Genomic DNA, 20,633 nt, shown 5'->3' with positions numbered 1-20,633 from the left:
TAAGGAGGTCAGTCGTTGTTTGGTTGGTTTTTTAACTTTTTATTTTAAAAGGTTGGTTTTTTTGTTTTGGTTTTTTTTTGGTTGGCTTTCATTGGGGGACTGGAAGCAGGGAGGGTGTTGATGAGCGTCTGTTGTACATATAAAAACACATGGGGTTTACATCGCTCTGTCTGTTTGAAGCAGCACAGGGAAGGGAGCAGCCCCAGCAGATGCAGGGGACAGCCTGGACCCCAGGCAGCCCCCCAGTGCAACAGCAGGGGGATGATGTCCCACATCCTGCTGCGGAGCAGAGGGAGGCAGCCTCCCAACGCAGCTCAGATGTGGGAGGCCCCAGTCCCAACCAGACAGCAGCAGCAGGACCGGACTGACTGCACACAAACACGAGAGCATCCTGCATCCTTGGTGCAGGGAACCACGGGAGAACAGCAGGGTGGGTTGTGTGGGCACCAGGACCCCCAAAAGGAAAGGCTTTCAGCTGGTCTGTACCTTCCTCAGCACAGGCACCGGGCTCTGCCTTCATCCTGCAGGAGGAGCTTGGCACTGAGCACCCAGGCAGAGCTCTGTGTGCAATGGGAAATGTCACAGGGAAAAGATATATCATATCTGTGTATTTTTGTATGGCACGAGGAGTTGTTTACCAAAGGCCCAGCTCCCAGCACTGCAACATTTCTGCCAGCAGCCCCTGCCCTCGTGCTGACACAGAGCCAACACCACAGCCCTAGCAGCAGCCACAGAGCCTTGGGGAAGGTCTGGAAGTGCAGAGCAGCCCATGGCTTCACATCCACCCCTTTCTTTCCCCTGCCTTCAGAAAAAAAAAAAAAAGAGCATCGGTTCTCTTTTATTGAAGATGGTTCTTTTTTTTTTTTAAGCAAACAAATCCTCAGCTCTTTTTTCTTGTTTGTTTCCTTCCTTCCTCATGGCGTGATTGAGTGGAAATTCGTGTCAGTAAATCAGTAAATCTAGTTTTTGTTTGCCAAGCTGGAAACGCAACTCAAGAAAATGTATTTTTGAGAGAGAGCAGAGCTGGTTCGTTTGCTCAGGAATGTTGGTATTTTTATTATTTGGTTCTTAGTGCTCTGAGAGCCCCTTGCAGACCCAGTGGGTCAGACAAGCTCCCACAGCAGGGGCTCCCATCCTGTTCCAAGAAGCCATTAAGAACCAAGAGAGCATTTCTGGTGGATACAAAAAGCAGCAAAGCAACAGCTTCACTGCCCAGGGCACTGCTCCTGCTTGTACCTCGAGTGATGGAAGTGTGGCAGTGCTAATGAGTGATGCTAACCAGCAGCTCAGCAGCAGGAGCCCTGGCACAGAGGTGCAGCACGCTGGTTTCCCTATGGGCACTGAGTGGAGCCAGCACTGTGAGAGGCCCCCCAGCACCACACCCTGCATTACAGAGCTCTTACCTTCACGTTTGGGTTTGCAGAGCATCCCCAGTGCTGTCCAGGAGCGCAGCAGGCAGGTTGGATCCTCCACAGGCAGCCCCACACAGACCCAACACCACCAGGTAAGCTGTGGCATCACTTGCTCACCATCCTAGCACTTAAGCATCCTGGCAGTGAATCTCCATCCCTCTTCATCCCATGGCTTCCCACCCTCTGACTGCCCCAGCAGCACAGCAGAATGCCATGAGACAAGGTGCTATCCCCTAGCTTTTGAGGAGCTCCTTCTGTTTCTCAACCTCCATATGTAAATTTAGGATTGCACTCAGGCTCCACTCCTCTTCTTACATTAACACGAGAAAAGCAACAGCAACTGGTAATTAGCTGGCTCCTGTTCACAGTGCACGAGCCAGAGAGCCTTGGCCAGCTTTGGTTTTATATCCTGAAGGGTTTTTTGAGCATTACTGTGAGGACACTGTTCCCTCACAAGCCTGGCTTGAATAATCCCATCCGCTGCAAGATGCGTGAGGCTTAACAAGTTGTCAGCATCTTTGAATCTTTTCCTTCTTGGGAGACTTGGCTTCACCCCATCAAGTGAAAGCCTTGAGCAAAGGATCCTGTTGGGATCACTGCCTCGAGAGGAACACAGCTCTCAAAGGGGCTGCAAGCACGTTTCCCATCGCTTTCATGTGGCTGCTCACTCCCCTCCCAACATCTCCAAGGTCTCTGCTAAATGTCTGCTGTCTGGCATGCTGAAAAGCCAATGGAAATACTTGCTTTTTCACTCTGAAACGGGAGCAATGCTATTGATGCGACTGCAAATGCCCCGTGCTGCTTACGAGCACAAAAGCAGAGGTGACCATACAAGGAGGTCCCTGGAGTGCTGCATCACCTCAGTTAGAAGCTAAGAAACCCAGGAGAGAAGAGGGATTTTAAGTCTTAGACCAAGATCAAACACTACTGAAAGGAAAAGCAGGCTGCAGTTATCCTGCCATCAACAGCCTGATCCTGCAGACTCCCACCAAGGTCACACCTCCAGAGCTGCCATCTGAAGCTTGCTTTTGCTACCAGCTTTCTTCATCTCACCCCTCTTGCAAGCACCAGCTACAAGCCCACCTCAAACATTCCCTGCAATGGCAATCAGGAGCAGACAGTCAAAAGGAGCAGCTTAGCCAGCAGGAACAGCAACGATCTGCTGGGCTCTTCCTGCCCAACCAGATGTTAAGGGAGCTCTTGGCTGCTAGGGTCCCTTGCCCTGCTCCTCCAAACCAACCATTTGGTTTTTCTGGTGGCTGGAGTCACCTTGTTTTCAGTTTGTTACAATGTGGAGAGCAACGTTCTTGATACCATCTCTGCAGCAGCCTGTGCTGTTGGCATTTAAAGGCATGATATCACAAGCTATCTAACACCATGCAAAAAATCACAAGAATGCTACAACATCCAACTGATCTGGACAGCTGCATGTCATCACTGCCCAAAAAGTCCTGTTCTGTCAACAGGTCTCAGTAAGGTAAGGAAAGCCAGGACTGCCACCCAGCCACTCCAGGATTGGCCCAATGTTTTCGCTTTTAAGAGCTGGCTAGAAGCAAGCTTTCACACACTGAGGGTCTATCTCTATTTACAAGCAGCTTTCTGCTGTCTCGTGGTCCAGGCATGGATCAGTCCACACCCATCCAGCTACACTTCTGAGCCTCTATGCAGCTCTACAACAAATGCAAAGCGCTGTGCAAATAAAAGTCAGAAACTGACAAAAAATGTTTAATATTAGTTTTGAAGAAAAAGTGACCATACTTGCTTAGATGAGAAAATAATGACTAAGTGTGTTTAGCGAGCTCTCCTGCCACTGTCAGCCCACAACTGTGGCTCTCTCCACCGAGGCCCAAACAGAGAGGCAGGCCTCCCTGCAGCTGCTCTCTCAGTACGTGACAATGCAAACTCACTTGGGACACAAAACACAATTGCCGTGGGAGCTGGCGTATGGAGGTTGCACTCAGATCTGTGTTTGGCTGCCGCTCTCGGGCCATGGCACATATCAGCAGAACTGCAAGAGAAGGGAGTTTAAACCCTGATTAGAAAACCTCACTGAGGGAGTTGCAGGTCATGCGCTCGCTGCCTAGAAGAGGGATCCAGGTGACGGTCTTGTTTCTGAAGCTGTCAAGGGCTTGGGGGGGTCTTTGGAGGCAGGGCTCAGCCCCCACAGTAAGGGCTAAATAGAGCTCCTATGTGAATTTCTCAGCCGTGGCTCTGGCACTTGCTAGCAGTGCCATTTCTGCTCACATCTGAGCTCTGCACACAGTATAAAAGCAGTTTGAAAATCCTACGTAATGTCACCGCCACCATCTCTTGGGTGGCAGAAGGAGCACGAAAAGCACTGTGAAGTTGGTCATGGCAGAAGAGGGAATGTGAGGAAGGATAGAGAGGGAATGAGAAGCGAGACATAGCCCCAGCTGGTCTGCAGAGATGGGATGAACCCAGAAGCTCTTGCCTCTGTGCTGGGAGGAAAGATCACTCGCTAGAGCTAGTCAGCGTTTGGCAAGCACATCTGAGGAGAGCAGCTAAGCATCTGCAGCATCGCGGGCAGAGCCACCCTAACACCCCTCAGTGCCAGTAATATCCTTGGTGCGCTACCTTCCAGCGGTTCCCACACTCGTTGCACACGACGAAGGTGGTCATGGGCTCATCGGAGCTGCGGGTCTGCACCTGGGGGAGGACAAAAGGACAGCACAGGTGAGCATCGCGCGCCGCCTCACGGCAGGGTCACAAAGCAGCTCCTTGCCCCCCTCCTCCCCAGCAACCAGGGATTCACGCTGACCATCCGGTCACGCTGTCAGAAATCAAGGTATCAGGGGTGGGGAGCGCAAAGAGCCTCCGTGTAGGATGAATCTGGTTATTTTGCACAGGAACTCACACATCCTCACATGTTCTGAGACCATCAGGAGACTTGCAGATCCTGCAGCTAAACCAAGCTTTGCAGGGTCTGTTTAGATTACAACAAATTAGACAAGCAGCATCAACAGCCGCCTGCCAGCACTCCTAGGGTACAGTGGGTAAACACCAGAGCAGCTGAAAGCTCTGGCACTAAAAGGCCACTGATAGGAACTGGAGGGATGCCCCAGCAGACACAAAAGCACACACGTGACAGTCACCCACACGGCCACCACAGCAGGGACACGTCTCCCCAAGCCAGGAGCACACACAGGGACTTGCACTGCTGCAAGAGAGCCCCACATCCACTCAAGGGATTGCACAAGCACCTGAGGGGCTCTGATCTCCCTGCTACGACTTTTTCTTTATGATTGTGACAAAGGCAACAGCAAGAAAACGACCCCGCCAGCATTCAGCAGCAGCTGCTTGAGGAGACGCGGCCTAATGGTCCTGCACGAGCCTGACACCATCTGAGCAACTCGTTTTGGGGCAGCAGCCTTCCCTTCTCACCCCTCATTCTTTGTGGGTGGCTTTGGCAGCACACGCAGCCACAGCAGTGCTGTGTCCCGGGAAGGGATGCAGCTGGCTGGGAGACTACAAAACCCTCAGCCCATCAAGCACGTGCTCCACAGGAACACATAAAAAAGCACTCAAGCCATTCCCTTTTACAGACCAGTCCCACGTCCTGGCCTCACAGAGATATACTCTGGGTTACCAGGTTCTGCACATTTCCAGTCTGCTTTCTATTTGAGTCATTAAAGAACTGATATTTAACCCAGATGTGGCCAGCTCTTGCCAGAAACACAGTTTGCTAAGAAAAAAAAAGATAATCAGATTTTCATGGCATTTGAGTTCCACAAGGCACCCAAAATATTGGCACTCCCTGAGCAAATCAGACAGCAGAACTATGCCAAAGGGGTAATTATGATGATCCACATGTGTAATTACCTCATGCAAGAGCCACAGCATTTGCACGATGCAAACTAAAGAATGCATTCCTCAAGAATGCCAGATAGCTGAATTCTGGCATTCTCACCCGATGATACTGCTAGGCTCTGAGTGCTTCCATATATGCCATTCCACCTTCCTCAAGCATAGAACACATTAATGCCAGTGACTGTCTCTTCTCTGGAAAGCTTCTGATTATCTCTATTTAACAGACACTGCTGTGATCTGCCCCAATTCTGAGCAGACAAACTCCAGCTTGCAAGTGAAACTCAAGTCCCACACGCTGCCAAGACAAACGAGGCAGCTCTGCAAGCTGACTTACTGGGCCGTGCTCACAGCCAGGCCTCTCACCCAAGCCAGTCTGTGGGATGCAGAACTGCTGGACAGCCAGAGGAAAACCCTGGGTCAGCTGCCTGGCTCTCATCTGTTTGCATGTCACACCCAAGCACATTAAGGGGCTTCACTTGGCTCTTGCACACAGTTTGGGCACACATACTCAGCAAACAGCAGCAACCGTGAGGTTGCTGGTGCATTTTTTTGGTAACTGCACGTTCCAAACCACTGACTTGCAGCAAAGGCACATTTATCTCCAAACACCTGGCACAAGCATGGGCACTAACACACACTGGTAATGCACACAGCTTCCAGCAGCTGTCCATCAAAGGGAACAACTCACCTCTGCTTGCTCACACCAGTTTTGCTTATTCCTTATTAATAATTTCACCTCTTTAATGCTTTTATTTCAAACAAGCTGGGATTTGTCCAACCACAGCTCATCTACGTGCTTAGTTTGCACTTCTAATACCACCAACACGCCTTCTTCAGTTCCTGCAATCTCTCTTCTACACAACCCACTCCTCCTTTTTCTGAACCTCCGCATTCCCCACACCTGCTTTCAACATGAAGCTCTTCCAGCCCTGACATACTCCTGGTATGACACTCCTTGGTACCACACAAGCCCAGCTCTTCCAGAAAGAGAGCAGCATTTGCACAAAGTTACATAAGCCCCAACAAAAGACGACCACAGAAGCATCAGTGTTGCATTTTAGAGTGCCCTGAGCACACCAAAAGCTTCTCCCCACCAGTAGCAAAATCTTTGCCATGCTGAGGAGCAGTAAGAGCTCCAGACCATCCACAATAGATCATTTCCTGTGCAGAGGTCAATGCCATGGAGGCTACAGGAGCAGGAAGACTAACCTGGGTGTAAGTGCAGTTCTTCTTCTTGCATTTCCCACAGGTGAAGAGGTCAGTCTGTGTCCCTCCTGTCTTGGCCATCTGATGCTCCCGGATTGCTTCTTTCGTCATGGCTTTCCTGATCTCTTTCAGCTCATTACTGGCCATTTCCTTTCAAAAACAAACAAACAAAAAAAAGCAATGAAGTCACATCTGTCCAGTTCTCCCCACCACACTCAAGAGAGTCAGCAGGAGAGATCAGCCTAACAGATGGGCCTTTCACTTTTGGTTACTTGCTCACATCCAGGCCCCTGGGATGCTATGAAGTTCCATCAGAGTATTCTCCACATCACAATCACCACTGCCAGCCCCCTCCTCATGCATTCTGGTAGCAGCTGCTGACAGACCTGCAGCCCTGGCAAGCAGACCAGCCCCTTGCTTCAAAGCTAATCCATATGACACTTTCCCTGCAAGAAACAAACCCCGCTCAGGCTTCCTCACCTCCGAGGTCATCACTGCAATCTGTTCAGGAGTAATGGCCCCACACAGCACGTTCTTTTTCAGCTCAGGATTTTTGGAGTCCTTCAGATTGGAGATGCGGCTCCTCACCCGGTTTTTGTACTTCATGTCAGTGTTCTTGATATCTTGGTATATGCGTACATGGCAGTCAAGGACTTTCCAATCAACCCAAAGGCTTCCAACCACCATCTACACCACTCATGAATAGCAGAGCTATTGCTATTTGATCACCACTGCTGTGATCAAAAGACAGTTTCTGCTCTAGGAAGTTAACACTATGAATGCCTACACAATCCCAAAGGCTTTAATGCTGACTTTTTCCACACAGAAATAATCTTGATTTTCAATTTGCTTGGTTCTTCAAGCCACTCTCACAGCAAGGCAGACATAAAACCCTGCACTCAGAGTGCAGCTGCACCCCCTGCCCCACAGCCCCCAAACCAAGCAAGCTCTTGGCTGATCTCAAATCTACAGGCAACTTCACACTCGCTGCTGTCTTCCCCATTGCTTCTGCCTCATATCAGCACAGTGCTCTCGAGAGAGAAGCACAGGGCTGCTGTGTGTCTTTAGAAGCAGGAAACACTATTTTGATAGGAAGGAGAAACTGGTACCTTACAAACCCATTATGGTGTCAATGGGAAGGAAATACCTGTGCCAATCATACCAACTGTGTCCACCAGAACATTTACACAAGACTGAGTGCTCCCTTCTTCCTCTGTGCTCGTTAACATCACAACCTGGAGACATGCAGGCCCTTAAGAAAGTCCAGTACAGCAAGGATATATTCTTCAATCTGAGCTGCTATGTGCTCACAGTCAGCACCAATGGCAATATAGTCATCTGAAAGGCAAAGAGAAACAAGAGATCAACGATTTCCAACTAGGCAAGGGGTCCCTGGGCTCAATACTGAAGACACAACTTCTAGACTGCTATTTTGGTTTACGTGCTCCTTCCATCACTGGCATCTTGGCCTTTGCTCTAGGCACCCTCTGACCCTTTCAAGAGCAGCAGTGACAAAAGCAGACAAATCCAGCCAGTTATGCCCTCCATCTCTCTACTGGATGGACTGCACTCCACAAGGCTAACAAGCAGCTGGTCCTTCAACAGTAACTTTCCCCATATCCAATGTATTTTTGCCACAGTTGAAGTTAAACTGGAAGGAATTCATTCTCAGCAGAAACTGGTGTCAATGAGAAGTAGTTCTAGTCAGACAAAATCTGACAGAGCCTAAACCACGCAGCATTAGAGTCAAGCCTTCATTTCTTTTCTCAGCTCAGGCTCCATCTGCCCTCCCTTCTTTCACATGCTGCTTTTTACCAGTCAAACAGCATCACAGAGAGCAAAAACTTATCAGCTTATACACTGGGTATGTTAACCAACACCATGAAGCAGGGGAAAGCAGTGCAGAGCGGGGCTGAGTTTAGCAGCAGACTTGAGGGAACTGCTTCCCAGGCTTCACATGGAAAGAGCTCTTCTAAGAATTACACAGGGTATTTAATGCAGCACACACACACAGAAAGGCTAGAAATGATGACTCTATGAACCTCTCCATCTGCTGTCTACATTCCCTAGCTTCAAATTAATAAAACTGCAGTGCTTAGACAGACTCCAGTTTTCCAAAAGGATCTGCAACTTGGTCTCAAGGATACATTCAGCTTGAGGTGTTTAAAATCTGACTTTAGAGATGCTGAGCACCTGCAGCTGCCTCTGTCTTTAGAGAGCACATTCTGAGTGGAAGAGAAACTTATTCTATTCCAAGTCCACAGAGGACCACTGTATTTAAGCAGCTCCAGCCCATATATACAGGAGAGTCTAAGTGCAGGAGGCAGCTGGCATAAGCACCATTACCGACACATTCCGTATAATGAGTTACAGCTTCACTTTGCATCCCAAGGATAGGCAGAGATGACAGCTTCACTTTACAGCAATCAGGTAAGACTGAGACCTAGAAAGGGAAGCAAATACCTGCACACCTGAAGATCAAACTTCTGGCCAGACCCACCCACCCAGGCTGCAGAACAGAAGACCACACGACCCCAAGTTCTTAACTGCCACTGCCTGACACATCAGGTTTCTACACAAGTGTCAACAGCTGCTGCAACACCAGCCAGCCTGACAAAAGGGTGATGGCAAACCAAACTGATTGCAACAGCCTTTTAACGAGGCTGCTCCAGAAAAGCGTTATCTAAGAGGATCCAAATCTGGCACTGACCCACATGCAGAGGCCTATCGGAACTCACTGGGAGCTGAGAAGCATTTCAGACAAAGTAGGGTTTTGCCCAGCACTTACCATCAGCCTGCAGAGCTGTTGTCAGCATTTCTCTGCATTTGTTGCGGACAGCATCACATGTGATGGGTGCCGGGGGGAAGGTGGTGATTTTGGGGGTGGTCGGGGTCTTCGGAGGCTCCTGCCTTTTGTTGGAGCTAAAAGAGAAACTTCACCTATCAGAATGTCTCAGTTCGGGTCACTGAGAGCAGAGAAGGGATCAGCAGGCATGTGGCCAAGCATCCTGTTAATTATAATACAGAACAGTCAGAGGATACCAGTGCAAAGACATGCTCCAAACCAGCACACAGTGCAACGCAGCAGCCAACACCACCAACCCAGATATGAGTTCTCCAGTGGAATCTGCTGGCAATAAGTCGAGGTTTAATCCATGAAGCAGGCCTGCCAATCAACTGGTTACTGAACACAAGCCACAACTGCTGAACCACCAGGCATCATGTGAAAGTAGCACAAAGCCAAAGGACACGGTCAGTAACTCAAGTGTGCTCAGAACTTCCTCAGACGTCCTTCACCGCTGAGATGCCAGCAGTGGGAAGTGAACACTGGCTCTCTGTAACCAACAAGAAACACAGCACAGGGGTTCTGCAGCAGAAATCAGAGCAGCCTACACAAGGCTCTGCAGAGCAAGGGCTTTCTGTGCTCAGAAAAAGAGAAAAAAAAACGGCTCCTTCAGCTCCGCTATATAAAAAGAAACACAGCAAAACACGTAAGAGGATTTTCCTTTTTCCTCTGATTACTCATCTCATACAAGGGCACCCCTACACATCACGCAGGTGCCAGGTGGACACAGCACTAACAAATACAACTTCCCTTGCAAAAACAACCTTCATTTCCCACCTGCAAGCACTTGTAGGCACAGCCAGGGAAACGCAAACATCTGCCTGCTGGGACTGCATCAGCCAGCTCGTCTGCCAGGAGAGCCAGAGGGCACCCAGCCACCACCCCACACTGCAGCAGGCTCCAGCACTGCACAGGCTCAGATTTGTTTTCTGGAGGAATACCCACGGAGCAGTTCAGCTCGGGGTCCACCCACAGTGAAGTATCTTACCCATAAAGCCTAACATGTGCACGTAGAGCTAGCCTTGCAATTACCACAGGAAAAAAAAACAACTGGGGCTATTATGACTCCCAGATGACTTTATAGATCTTTCCTCCCCCTATCCTGCCCTCCTCATATCTAGGCAGTAGAACAGCCAATTTTTCAGCAGAGATTGCTCTGACTTTGGTGTTTGGGCCATAAAACGCGCAGTATTTATTGCCAGTGTCTGGGTAACATCAATGCAGTAAGAGAAAAACCAGAAAAATAAGAAACCCTGAAAATTTCAGCCACACCACACTGGCTGTGTTTCCTTGAGATACAAGTGGCTGAACATCGCTGAGAAGTCGGGACACTACTGCCAGCTTTCTGCCAGGAGAAATCTCTCATCAACAAGCACTTCCACTGCACTGCCCAGGAAGGGATCAGTTAGCCCACAGCAGGGCAGAGCTGAGCTGCAAGCCTTCTGAACCCACAGCTGATGTGCAGAGCCAGACAGCCTCAGGGACTCAGCATAGGGACCCCACTGCTGCCGAGTCCAAATCCTGTCTGGCTCTGCAGTGCCTCAGAGCCCTCAGATCATCGTCAGAGCTGCTGGATTTCCAGAGCTCAGAACCTCTCTGGGCCCTATTCAGAAGGGCCCCCACCAGTGCACCTTGAGCATGCTGCTCAGGTCAAAGCAGGGCCGGAAGATTCATTCTGCTCTCAGATGAAATAGAAGCACTTTGAAAATCCTGTTGTCAGCTCACTTACACTCTGCCCAGTAGCTGAATAAAGACTTGTTGCCAGCTAGTTTTACTGGGCAGCACTGCACCAAGCTACTAAGAAACAGATTTATTAGGTGTCAAAACAGCTAAAAGCACTCAGCAGAATTTACATTACATATAGAATCATGGAATACATGACAAGAGAAAAAAAAAACTTAGCTTGCAAATAATCAATCATGATGATCTTTTCTCTGGAGGGTACAAATTGCTACCAGGTACTTTTGTACTTAAGGAACTACGTACAGATCACAGATGTTGCACATAAGAGTGAATGCAGCAAGTGACAACTCAAGCTCATCTGAAAACTGCAGCTGATCTTGTAGAAAATGCTTTGGAAAAATCAGACTTCCCAAAGAACAAAGGCAAAAAGCCTGGAAAGAAAACACTGATAGGATTAGAGTGGCTTACAGTATGGAGTACTGGGAGGAACACTGAAATACTTGAAAACTTGTCACAAATGTGGATGGCTGGGAAAAATCCTCTGTATTTGCAAGAATAATGAAACAAAACAATCTTAACAAGACAGGTTTTGATCAACACCAAGTTTCAAACTGTAAACACGAGTTATGAATTGGAAGATACCAAAGGCAGCTCTGAAAATACCTCACACCCTGAGGGTTTCCTATAGGGCTGTCAAAAAGCAGCTCAGAGAAAGGCCCCACTTGAAGTCAAACTTCAAGCTACCATGGGCACAGATGCAGGTAATACCTGTGTCTTTTAATTTTAGTAAGATCCTATCTCTAAATGCTATTAAATATTTCATATCAGTTTAAATAGCAAATGTTTATCCCCTGAAGGTGGAAAAAGCTAGATAAGCTGCATGGTTACCCCACCTCTGTCAGCTGATGAGCAGCAGTTTTTGCCTGCATCCTTGTACATACCCTGAGATGACAACTGATCACTGCTGAGTTAGATCAAACAGGCTCCTGAGCCATTCCAAAGACTGTACAGAGAGCTATTTATTAAGCTTCAGAAGTTAGTTTATAATTAGAATAGTGGGAAATAGACCTCAAAGACACCAAGAAGACTTATTTCAGGAAATCCTTGCGGTTCACACTGTTCCTGTTGAACAGGAGAAGGAGCTTGTAAATCTATCCAGACAACAAAAGTTCTCACACACACACACACACACACACACACACAAAAACACGCATGTATGCTAGAACCAAATGGTGCAAAGCAACAGCCAGGGATTGCAAACAGAACTCATGGCTGCACTGGAAGAAAAATCTCACGGAACAGCTGAATTAAGGCCACAGATCCAGAACTTCCCAATAAAAGCTTCAGAGAGCCCCAGAAAAGAAAAAGCTGCCAGAGACAGAGAAAGATTAGACATTGTCCATTAAGATGTACTACTGTGATGGCTGGAAGTGCTACAGCACGGAGGATCACAGTAATACAGCAATTTGCAGGTGCCAGCCCCACGCTGGCTGGCTCCGGGCCCGCAGGTCTAGCAGCATTAGCTCTCCAGTCACTACAGAGGGATTGCTACATCTGTGCTCCAGAAAGTAAGACAAACTACAAGCCAAGAGCTATTTGGGCTTCTCTCCCTGACAGAAGAGGAAGACGTAGCCAAAATCTATCAAAACAAGTGGCTGAAGTATCTGAATACAAGCTGATCTCTTCGGTGCCTCGATTGCAGCCTCATCTGAACCTGCAAGCAGCAAGTCGGGCTCCTTTCATCACTTCAAAGAGCAAAGCCAAGAACTCATGCTGCTAACATTTTTTCTTTTTTCCAAGGCAGATTAACAGTTCATTTTGCAGCACTGGAGAATAAGCACTGCACTCTGTAGAGAGCCTGCCTCAGCCTGACACCAGGAGCTATGCTGGATCTGTGCTGAGCTCCTCCCTTTGCTTCTGTTCATCCTTCACAACCAAGGGGATGCTTTACCATTCCAAAGACTGGAGGAGGAACATACATCAAGGATCAAGGAGAAAAAGCAGCAGTAGCTGCAGCATACCCTGGAGGCACAGTGTAAGAGTAGCAGCACAAACCAGAAAGCTCCATTCCACACATCCCATGACAACCATCTGCCCAAGAAAGAAGAGGGCTGGGTTGCCTCACTGCCTACAGCCAGGATCCTGTTGAAGTTTCCTTTTTTCTTCCAACTGCAGTACTGCTTCCTGGCTTGAATGGTATCATTCCCTTCCCCCAACAGGCCCAGCTGACAAGCTCCTGGCCTTACACAGAAGAGCCAGCTGCCTCTCTTCACCAATAAGGGGATGCTCAAAGGCTCTTACCTCAACCCCTGACTCAATTCCTATCCCCATTAAACCTACAACAGATTTTTCACCCGTCCACACGCCCGGGAAGGGAGTACTCTGCATTTTTATAGAGGATAAAGATCACAAAGAGAAGGCATTTGCATCACAAAGCAGGTGTTATCACTCAGACTAATTACAAAACAAGCCCTTCTCATCTATCACTGACTGCTTTGTAGCTTTTAAACGGCTTTCTCCTCAATGGGAGAAGGAACAGCACCTGGAAGATCCCAGCCTACTGCTTTAACCCCAGTACCACTGTCACACACCAGAAGCCACTGGAAACATGATGCACACAGCTCTTGCTCACATCACACTACAACACCCGGTTCTCCGACTGCAAATTCTCCTCTATTAAAACTTCCATTGCAACACCCAAATCCATTCTCACATTTTCTGGAAGTGAGGTCACCAAAGACACACGTAAATTAAGTCACATTGCTCAGCATTAGTAGCTGTCCCCACCACCTGTCCTGGGCAGTGAGCTCACACCAAAATACTGATCCTGAGAGATCTGAGCAAAAAAAAACCAAAAGCAGAGGAGCAAAGGATGGAGTAACAGGAAAGTAACCAGCAGAGAACAGGCCACAAACACCTAAAACTGTGTAGAGAGGGACTTGGGACTCTGAATCTCCTGGCAAACTTAGGAAACAGGCAGTATCGTTTAAGTGACAAACCTGTGACAAACCCATCCTCCTGGGATTGAGGCAAGCCTCTTGATAGGTGTGATGTAAAACCTGGTCCTACCTTCCCCCTCTCCCCTTTGATCACACTGCCTCCACTCAACATCTTAGCACGTTTAGGACAGTGGAAATAGGATGCAACGTTCAACACGTGGTACGGAGCAAGCATGCAGCAGACCTGCTAGAGGGTGGACACCAGCACAGAGTGAAAAGAGGACTTCTGCTGGGGAGAGCACAGAGAAAGGGAAGTTTTAATACAGGGATGGATGAATCAATCCCATCCATAACCTGAGATTGCAAAGGCCAAAGGTAATTCTGAAGAACTCAGAGTTAGAAATAAGCAAAAGCATAAATGCAACAAAACCCAGAAGTATTTCATTAATGAAAAAGCTGACAGAAAACATGGAAAGTCATGAATAAAAGCAAAAAACTCACTAAAGCCACTGTCTTTTGTAGATGTTTATTTCCGCACAACAGTTCAATATTAAAAACACCACACAACTCGCCACTGAGGAAGCCTATAGACTCCTAGTGACCCTGACCAGGAATTTGAGCACACAAAATCCTCAGCTGAGATACTTAGCAGTGAAAACTCAAGTAAGATGCTAAGAGAATATTCAAATTAGATAACAGGATCATCTCTAGCTAAAGGGAAGCATTACCTTTGGTCTCTAGAGTTACCAGTCTCCTTTGAGGAAGATGTTGGCAAGGACAGGTTCTTCTTCTTCTCCTCACTTTTTTCCTCTGAAGCATCTAAATTTGGACAAAAAGAAAAAGCAAACTTGGAAGCGAAAGTGTTCAGAACTGCTCTCTACACTGCAACCCTGCATACACTAAGCAACATCCTAAAACTTCACAGAGCTGGCTCCAGGCAAATTATTCTACAAAAAGAATTTTAAAAAGACAAAGGAAGCTTTTATGGCCCTGCATGCAGACCTTTTAGTTGCCTTCAAGTAGAAGCTAATTTAAACAAAAGCTTTCCCCACCAAACCAGAAAGCAGGAATCAATGGCCTTCCCTCCTCAAGAGATAAGCTTCCTCACAAGACCTGCCTCATCACAAAAGCTCCTTTCAAAGACTCCGGCTGCTGAGCACAGATTGAATTAAGTTCTCTAAAGTGTCACCAAATGCAGTATTTCAAGCCAACATCATCTGAAGGCCAGTAAGAGCTGGCCCTTCTGGGAGTCTCGCACTTCCGAAGTGCTGCTGAAAGCCAAGAGCACAACCCTGAAGATGGCTCTCATTACACTGCAGAACTAGTTTCATCCAGAGATAAATTGTCTGAGCCAAGCAAATATGCATCAACCCTGATGTGGAGAGCCCAGTTGCAGCTTCTGCTCAGTGCCAACCATCATGAAAGCCCCTCCAGCAGAAAACAATGTGAATTTGTCTGCAAGTTGTTAAACTAAGATCCTTCTCCAAGTCATCACCCAAAATCCATTCCAGCATTCCTCTTTCCAAGCTGAGGTACAAGGCTGACAGCACACGCTGTACGAATGCCACGTAGCACAAAAGCCAGGTTGGAGGCTTCAGAGTACAGATATTGTTTCTGTAACTAACGTTGCTAATTATCATGTAATTAGAGTAGTTCTGAAGCTTTCCCTGCCATTGTGTTGACAAACAGGAACTCAAACAACCAGTACGCATGGCAGCAGATGAAACTCCAAAGGTAGTGCAGTTTCAAAGGCTGGTTTTCTAGAATGTTCTACATGGATGCACAAGACCTCCTGAGAAAGCCAACCTCCCACTGAAGCCAGCACCTTTGCAAGTGGAATCTGACAGGAATGTGATTATTTTCTTACCTAGAAGTTTTTTCCAAGATTTGATGAGCGATTTGGCAAGCGCTATCACTTCTTCATCTGTGCTCTGCTTCCTCAGTGCATTCACTGACATACCAATGCGGGTGGACTGCAAGTGAGCACACACACGAATCACTCAAGAACTCGTTACCAACTGGAGTCAGAAATAAGCATAGCATAGTCGAAACAATGACCAAGACACATAACATCCAAGAGCTCCTTACAACTCCAGAAGCAAGGGATGACAGTGCCCAGCTTGCTGGGACTGCTCACAGATTGGGCAACCCATCACTCACAAACACACCTGAGTCGTTTCAGTTTAGAGTGAAAGAACCCCAATTGTGCCTCTTAATCTCTGAATTGTTATTGTTCAACATCTCTGTAACGTCCTGAACATCACCATTACAAAGAGTTAAAGAACTCCTTCCCTCAACCCCAACACACTGCCATTTACATCTTCCCTTTTACTTTGAGATCTATGGAGGGATTTGAGCATATGCCTCAAGCTTCAGGCAGCACACTTTTGCCTAAAGCTATTGATGCCCAACACCCAAGTGCAGAGCTATTTTCTAGAGGTAATATTTATTTTGATGCTTGGAGTAAGGCAAGAAGGCAGAATAAATTATTACATTCATTTAAAAAGCATTTTGTGCTCCTCCAGAGGCAGCCTTCAGCTCTGCTCCCTAACTGTGCAACTCACCTGCAGTAAGTCCAAAGTCATAGGCATACTCTTCAGTTCCTTCAGTAAATCCATTGCACCATCCTGGAAAAGAAAAGAGGTCGAGAATGGGTGCCTCAGCATTCAGTAAAGAAATGCTACAGCTTGGGAATAAATTTAGAAAGTTGAAATCAAAGACAACAGTTCTTCCCTAAAACATCATCAAGGCTGCTGAGCATGAGGTCACTGCCTTCACCTGCCAAATTCAGGACCTCTAACGCCTGAAAAATACACTTTGAATCACAACTGCCATCTCAGCACACATCTGGCTGGCGTGAGTAATTCTACCCAACTGTTTTGTGAGCCTTGCTTATTGACATTAGGTTGTAAAAACAGTTCAGCAGAGTTGCAAGAACTCCACTCACCCACTTACGTCTGAAAAGCATTGCCTACAGCCACAGCTACCCGCATCCTCTTTCTACCACTTGAAATTCCATGTGGTTGCCTCCCAGTGGGGACATTGATATCCCCCTCTGCTCAGAACACGAGCTGGTACCAGGAGCAAAGCATCAAGCAGCAAAGCTAAAGAGCTGGCTGCTTGAAACTCATTATATAAGGTTTTCTTGCACCAGCTTCACATCCCATAATCCAGAAAATCTGCCTAGCAATCTCGCAGGTGCCTAGAATTGGTAAGACAAGGTAAGACAAATGGCAGGAACAGAAACACGAGCCACGTCTCCTTTTAGCAGCACTCTGCAGATCACAGCCTGGAGCAAGCCCACCTCCATTCAGCCAGCTCCTCCTCATCCCCTTCTATCACACAAGACCTTCCAGTGTCCACATCCGTTTCCATTCCATTGACAGCTCATTTCCAATACTAACAACTCCAAGCTCTTCTACAGCACAAGACCCATAGGGCCCATCGTTGCAGTGGCACAGACTGCTCTGCATTCCCTCCTCCCTGTGCACAAGGGCTGTTTCCCACCCACTGCAGGAAGCAATCCAGCTGCCAGCGCCACCCTAGAGAACAGAGGCTGAGAAAGCCAAATGAAAGCAGAAGGAAAGCTTTCAGCACACACAGAAGTAACTCACACCAGCATAAGCCACACATCACAGTACCCAGAATGAGCAGCTTCCCATCCAGGCAGGTTCAGACTTCTCAGCTCCTTCAACAGTAACAGACTCCATTAAATCCGGCCCTTAACATACAAAAAGATGTGGTGATTCATGCTTCTGTTATCAGAAGTGGAGCCACATTTGGGGCAACAACAGCCAATTGGGATCCACACAAACTAGAGCAACAAACAGGTACTCCAGGCAATCACCCTGCAGGAAGAGTTTGCAAATTAGCCAATACACAATAAACAGATAAAATGCCAACCAAGAGGAAAGGTTGCATACCACTCTGTTAAGAAGCTGCCTCCTTCTCAGTGAAGCTCACAAAGAAATTCAGCAAAGTTACTTCTTTCCTATTTTAACAATGGCATTGCAAACCTTCCATCAACAGGAACAGACATCACAGGCTGTGCTGAGCCCAAGCTCCTGTTGGTACAACAGCTACACAGGTACCAGTGTTCAGCCCAACACTCAGAAGCTCACCCATCATAGCTGCACCCAGCACCTCATAACCCAAAATTTGTTCCCCTAATCCATTCCCCACCTCACCACCCATCACCTCCCATCCCTCCAAACCCACTCCCTTTGGTCCAAACCCAGGTGTAAAGCCCTTCTTGCACCCAATTTGCTTCCATGGCACAGCTCATGCTGTTGGAAGCAGCAGAAGCTGACACACCGACACATCCCATCAGGCAGCTACAGCCCCCCCTTCCAGGGAGCCACTACACACCCCATGAGACACACAGCAGGCAGACAGCAGCATGGCCAAACCCTCCATGCTCTGAAGGCTGTTGGCAATGAACAGAAGCAATGCTTCTTTGGGACAGGTCTGCAAGATGGAGATACAGAAGCACTGGGGGTCACCCAAGGATGTGCCAGGGTTCGATATTAGGAGGAAGTTTCCCATGCAGAGGGTGGTGAGGCACAAGAACAGGTTGTTGGTGGATGCCCCATCTCTAGAGGCATTCAAGGCCAGGCTGGATGTGGCTCTGGGCAGCCTGGTCTGCTGGCTGGCGACCCTGCACATAGCAGGAGGGTTGAAATTCGATGATCATTGCAGTCTTTTTCAACCCAGGCCATTCTATGATTCCCCCCCCCCCTCCTCCTCCATAAAGAGAATGGGGAAGAAGGGTTGGGAGTGCTGCTCAGGAAGAAAGCAGAGAGCTGCGGGGTGCAGGGGGGGAGGGGAGGAGGGCACAACGTGGGGTAAATGGGCTTCACAATGAGGACACAGAGCCCTCCCCTCAAAAACGGGCGGTGGGTGGCACAGGGTTGGCCTGCCCGCATTGCAATGGGGGGGAGGGGGGTCGTGGTACAGGAAGGCGGGGGGAGAGGGCAGGGCTGCAACACAGCGATGACGGCTGTTGGAGACACCCCCCCCTCCCCTTCAAAACACGGCCTGGAGATGGGCAGTAGGGCGGGCCCCCACCCCCAGAGTGGAAGCAGGGAGGCGGGGAGGGTCCTTCCCAACGGGGACCCCAAAAAGCACGGCTGTGGGGGAGCTGCCCGCTCCCCATTGCAGGGCTGTGTGCCTGTGTGTGAAGGGGGGCTGCCGCCACTCACCGCGCTCTTTTTGGCCACCATCTTGTCCAGCCGCTTGGCGATTCGCACGATCTCCTCCTCCCCGCCCATCGCTCCGCTCCCCGTAGCGGCGAGGCCCGGGGGGTGTGACGGGGGAGGGAGGGAGGGAGGGCCGGCGGCGATTCCCGGTGCTCACCTCAACCCCCGGTACCGCAGTCCGAGCGGGCAGCGCGCGAGGCACGACGGGATTTGTAGTCCGAGCGGCTCCCGCCCGCCTCCTCCCCTCGCACGGCCAGGCGGCGGGACTACAGCTCCCGGCATGCTTTGCGCCCGCTGGGGGCGCGCTGGGAAATGTAGTCCACCCCCATGGAGGAACCGCAAGCCCCGCTCCCCCCCCACCGCCATTTTAGGGCTGCCCGAACTCAGGGGCTGAGCGCATATGGCTGTGAGGCGCCGTGGGCTGGGCTGAGCCCCTAAGTCTGGCTTGGCACTCCCCAGCCCAGCCCCGAGCTGTACCCTAGAGGGTCCTAACTGTGAAGCTGTGTCCTTTATAAGCTCCCCACAGGTGTGCCCTCTCTGCCCCTCCCAGCGCCTGGCCAGGTGGGCAGAGCTCGATGGATGGCAGCAGCTGTGAGATGGGCTGTGAGCCAGCAGTGTGCTGGGATCGTGGCTGGGTAATCATAGGATCATTATGGCTGGGAAAGAGCTCCGCGACCCCCCAAGTCCAACCCTCCCTCCCAACCATGCCCACTGAGCTCATCCTTCAGTGCCACATCTCCACAGTTCCCAAACACCTCCAGGGATGGTGATCCCAGCACCCGCTGGACAACATTTCTTCTAGTGGGAATCCCAAAATCAAAATAGCTGCTCCAGCAGCGATCAAGCCTCAATCACTCTCAGCACCACGCTGACCTACTGCTTCCTTGCATTGAGATTTGGGGCTGTTCAGCTCAGCCTGAAGGAATAACAAGGAGTGATGGGGTGCAGGGGGAAGCGTGAGCCCATAGGATGGTTTGGGATCTGGGCCCTGGAGCCACCCTGTAGGTGGCACTCGTACACTGTGCAGGGCTGGCACATCCCCGGGGTGCTGTGCGATGTCTGCTCCTGGGATTCATCGCAAGCATCGATCTGCTCTGCTCAGCTGGATCCTGGCAGGAGGAGAGCTGCGATGCCTCCTGCGCAGCCACTTCGTCAGAACGCAACGTGTCAGTGGTTGGGAGAAGGAAAAGGAGAAGAAACACGAGCAGGCTGCAGCTCCAGCGAGGGCTGGATGCTGTCTCCTTGCTGCTGCTGGTAGAGCCCTGATTATGCTGGTAAATAGCTGCTGTGTCCTGCCTTGGCAGGCTGCAAGTCAGCTGAATGCAGGGATTTGTTACACGAGGCTACGAGCTGCAGAATTCCATGTTGGGAAGCAGGGATCCTTGAGCTCAGCCACAACCCCGCTCTCTCCTACAGCGAGTCACTGAGGCCAGGGTTTAAATCAGCACACAAAAGTGGGGAGAATGGAACAGATTGGTGCTAAATCTCTGGGGATAGCTGTCTGCCACAATGGCATTTTTGG

General features: G+C 49.3%; 1 protein-coding gene across 3 annotated transcripts; it reads right to left on the bottom strand.

Annotated features, from left to right (window-relative positions):
- Positions 1-3,124: 3,124 nt before the first annotated feature.
- On the bottom strand, positions 3,125-19,229 carry TCEA2 (transcription elongation factor A2). 3 transcript variants are annotated; one of them, XM_042832407.1, is made up of 11 exons: positions 19,115-19,197; positions 17,528-17,761; positions 16,478-16,540; positions 15,781-15,886; positions 14,642-14,732; positions 9,235-9,368; positions 7,728-7,784; positions 6,927-7,081; positions 6,450-6,596; positions 4,008-4,079; positions 3,125-3,420 (listed from the first exon to the last, which is right to left on the bottom strand). In XM_042832407.1, exons 3-11 carry the CDS (start codon positions 16,529-16,531, stop codon positions 3,412-3,414), a joined length of 825 nt encoding a protein of 274 aa, XP_042688341.1. In that variant the 5' UTR covers positions 16,532-16,540; positions 17,528-17,761; positions 19,115-19,197; the 3' UTR covers positions 3,125-3,411. The 3 variants fall into 3 exon arrangements, with proteins under 3 accessions (XP_042688341.1, XP_042688340.1, XP_042688339.1); XM_042832406.1 differs by having other exon boundaries at positions 17,555-17,761; XM_042832405.1 differs by lacking the exon at positions 17,528-17,761 and having other exon boundaries at positions 19,115-19,229.
- Between the last annotated feature and the right edge of the window lie 1,404 nt (positions 19,230-20,633).

The sequence above is a fragment of the Centrocercus urophasianus genome, unplaced genomic scaffold (assembly GCF_019232065.1).
Source record: "Centrocercus urophasianus isolate 14NV4802_14NV808 unplaced genomic scaffold, USGS_Curo_1.0 seq_38, whole genome shotgun sequence".
Taxonomy (NCBI): domain Eukaryota; kingdom Metazoa; phylum Chordata; class Aves; order Galliformes; family Phasianidae; genus Centrocercus; species Centrocercus urophasianus.
This window is presented reverse-complemented; position numbering and strand designations above follow the sequence as displayed.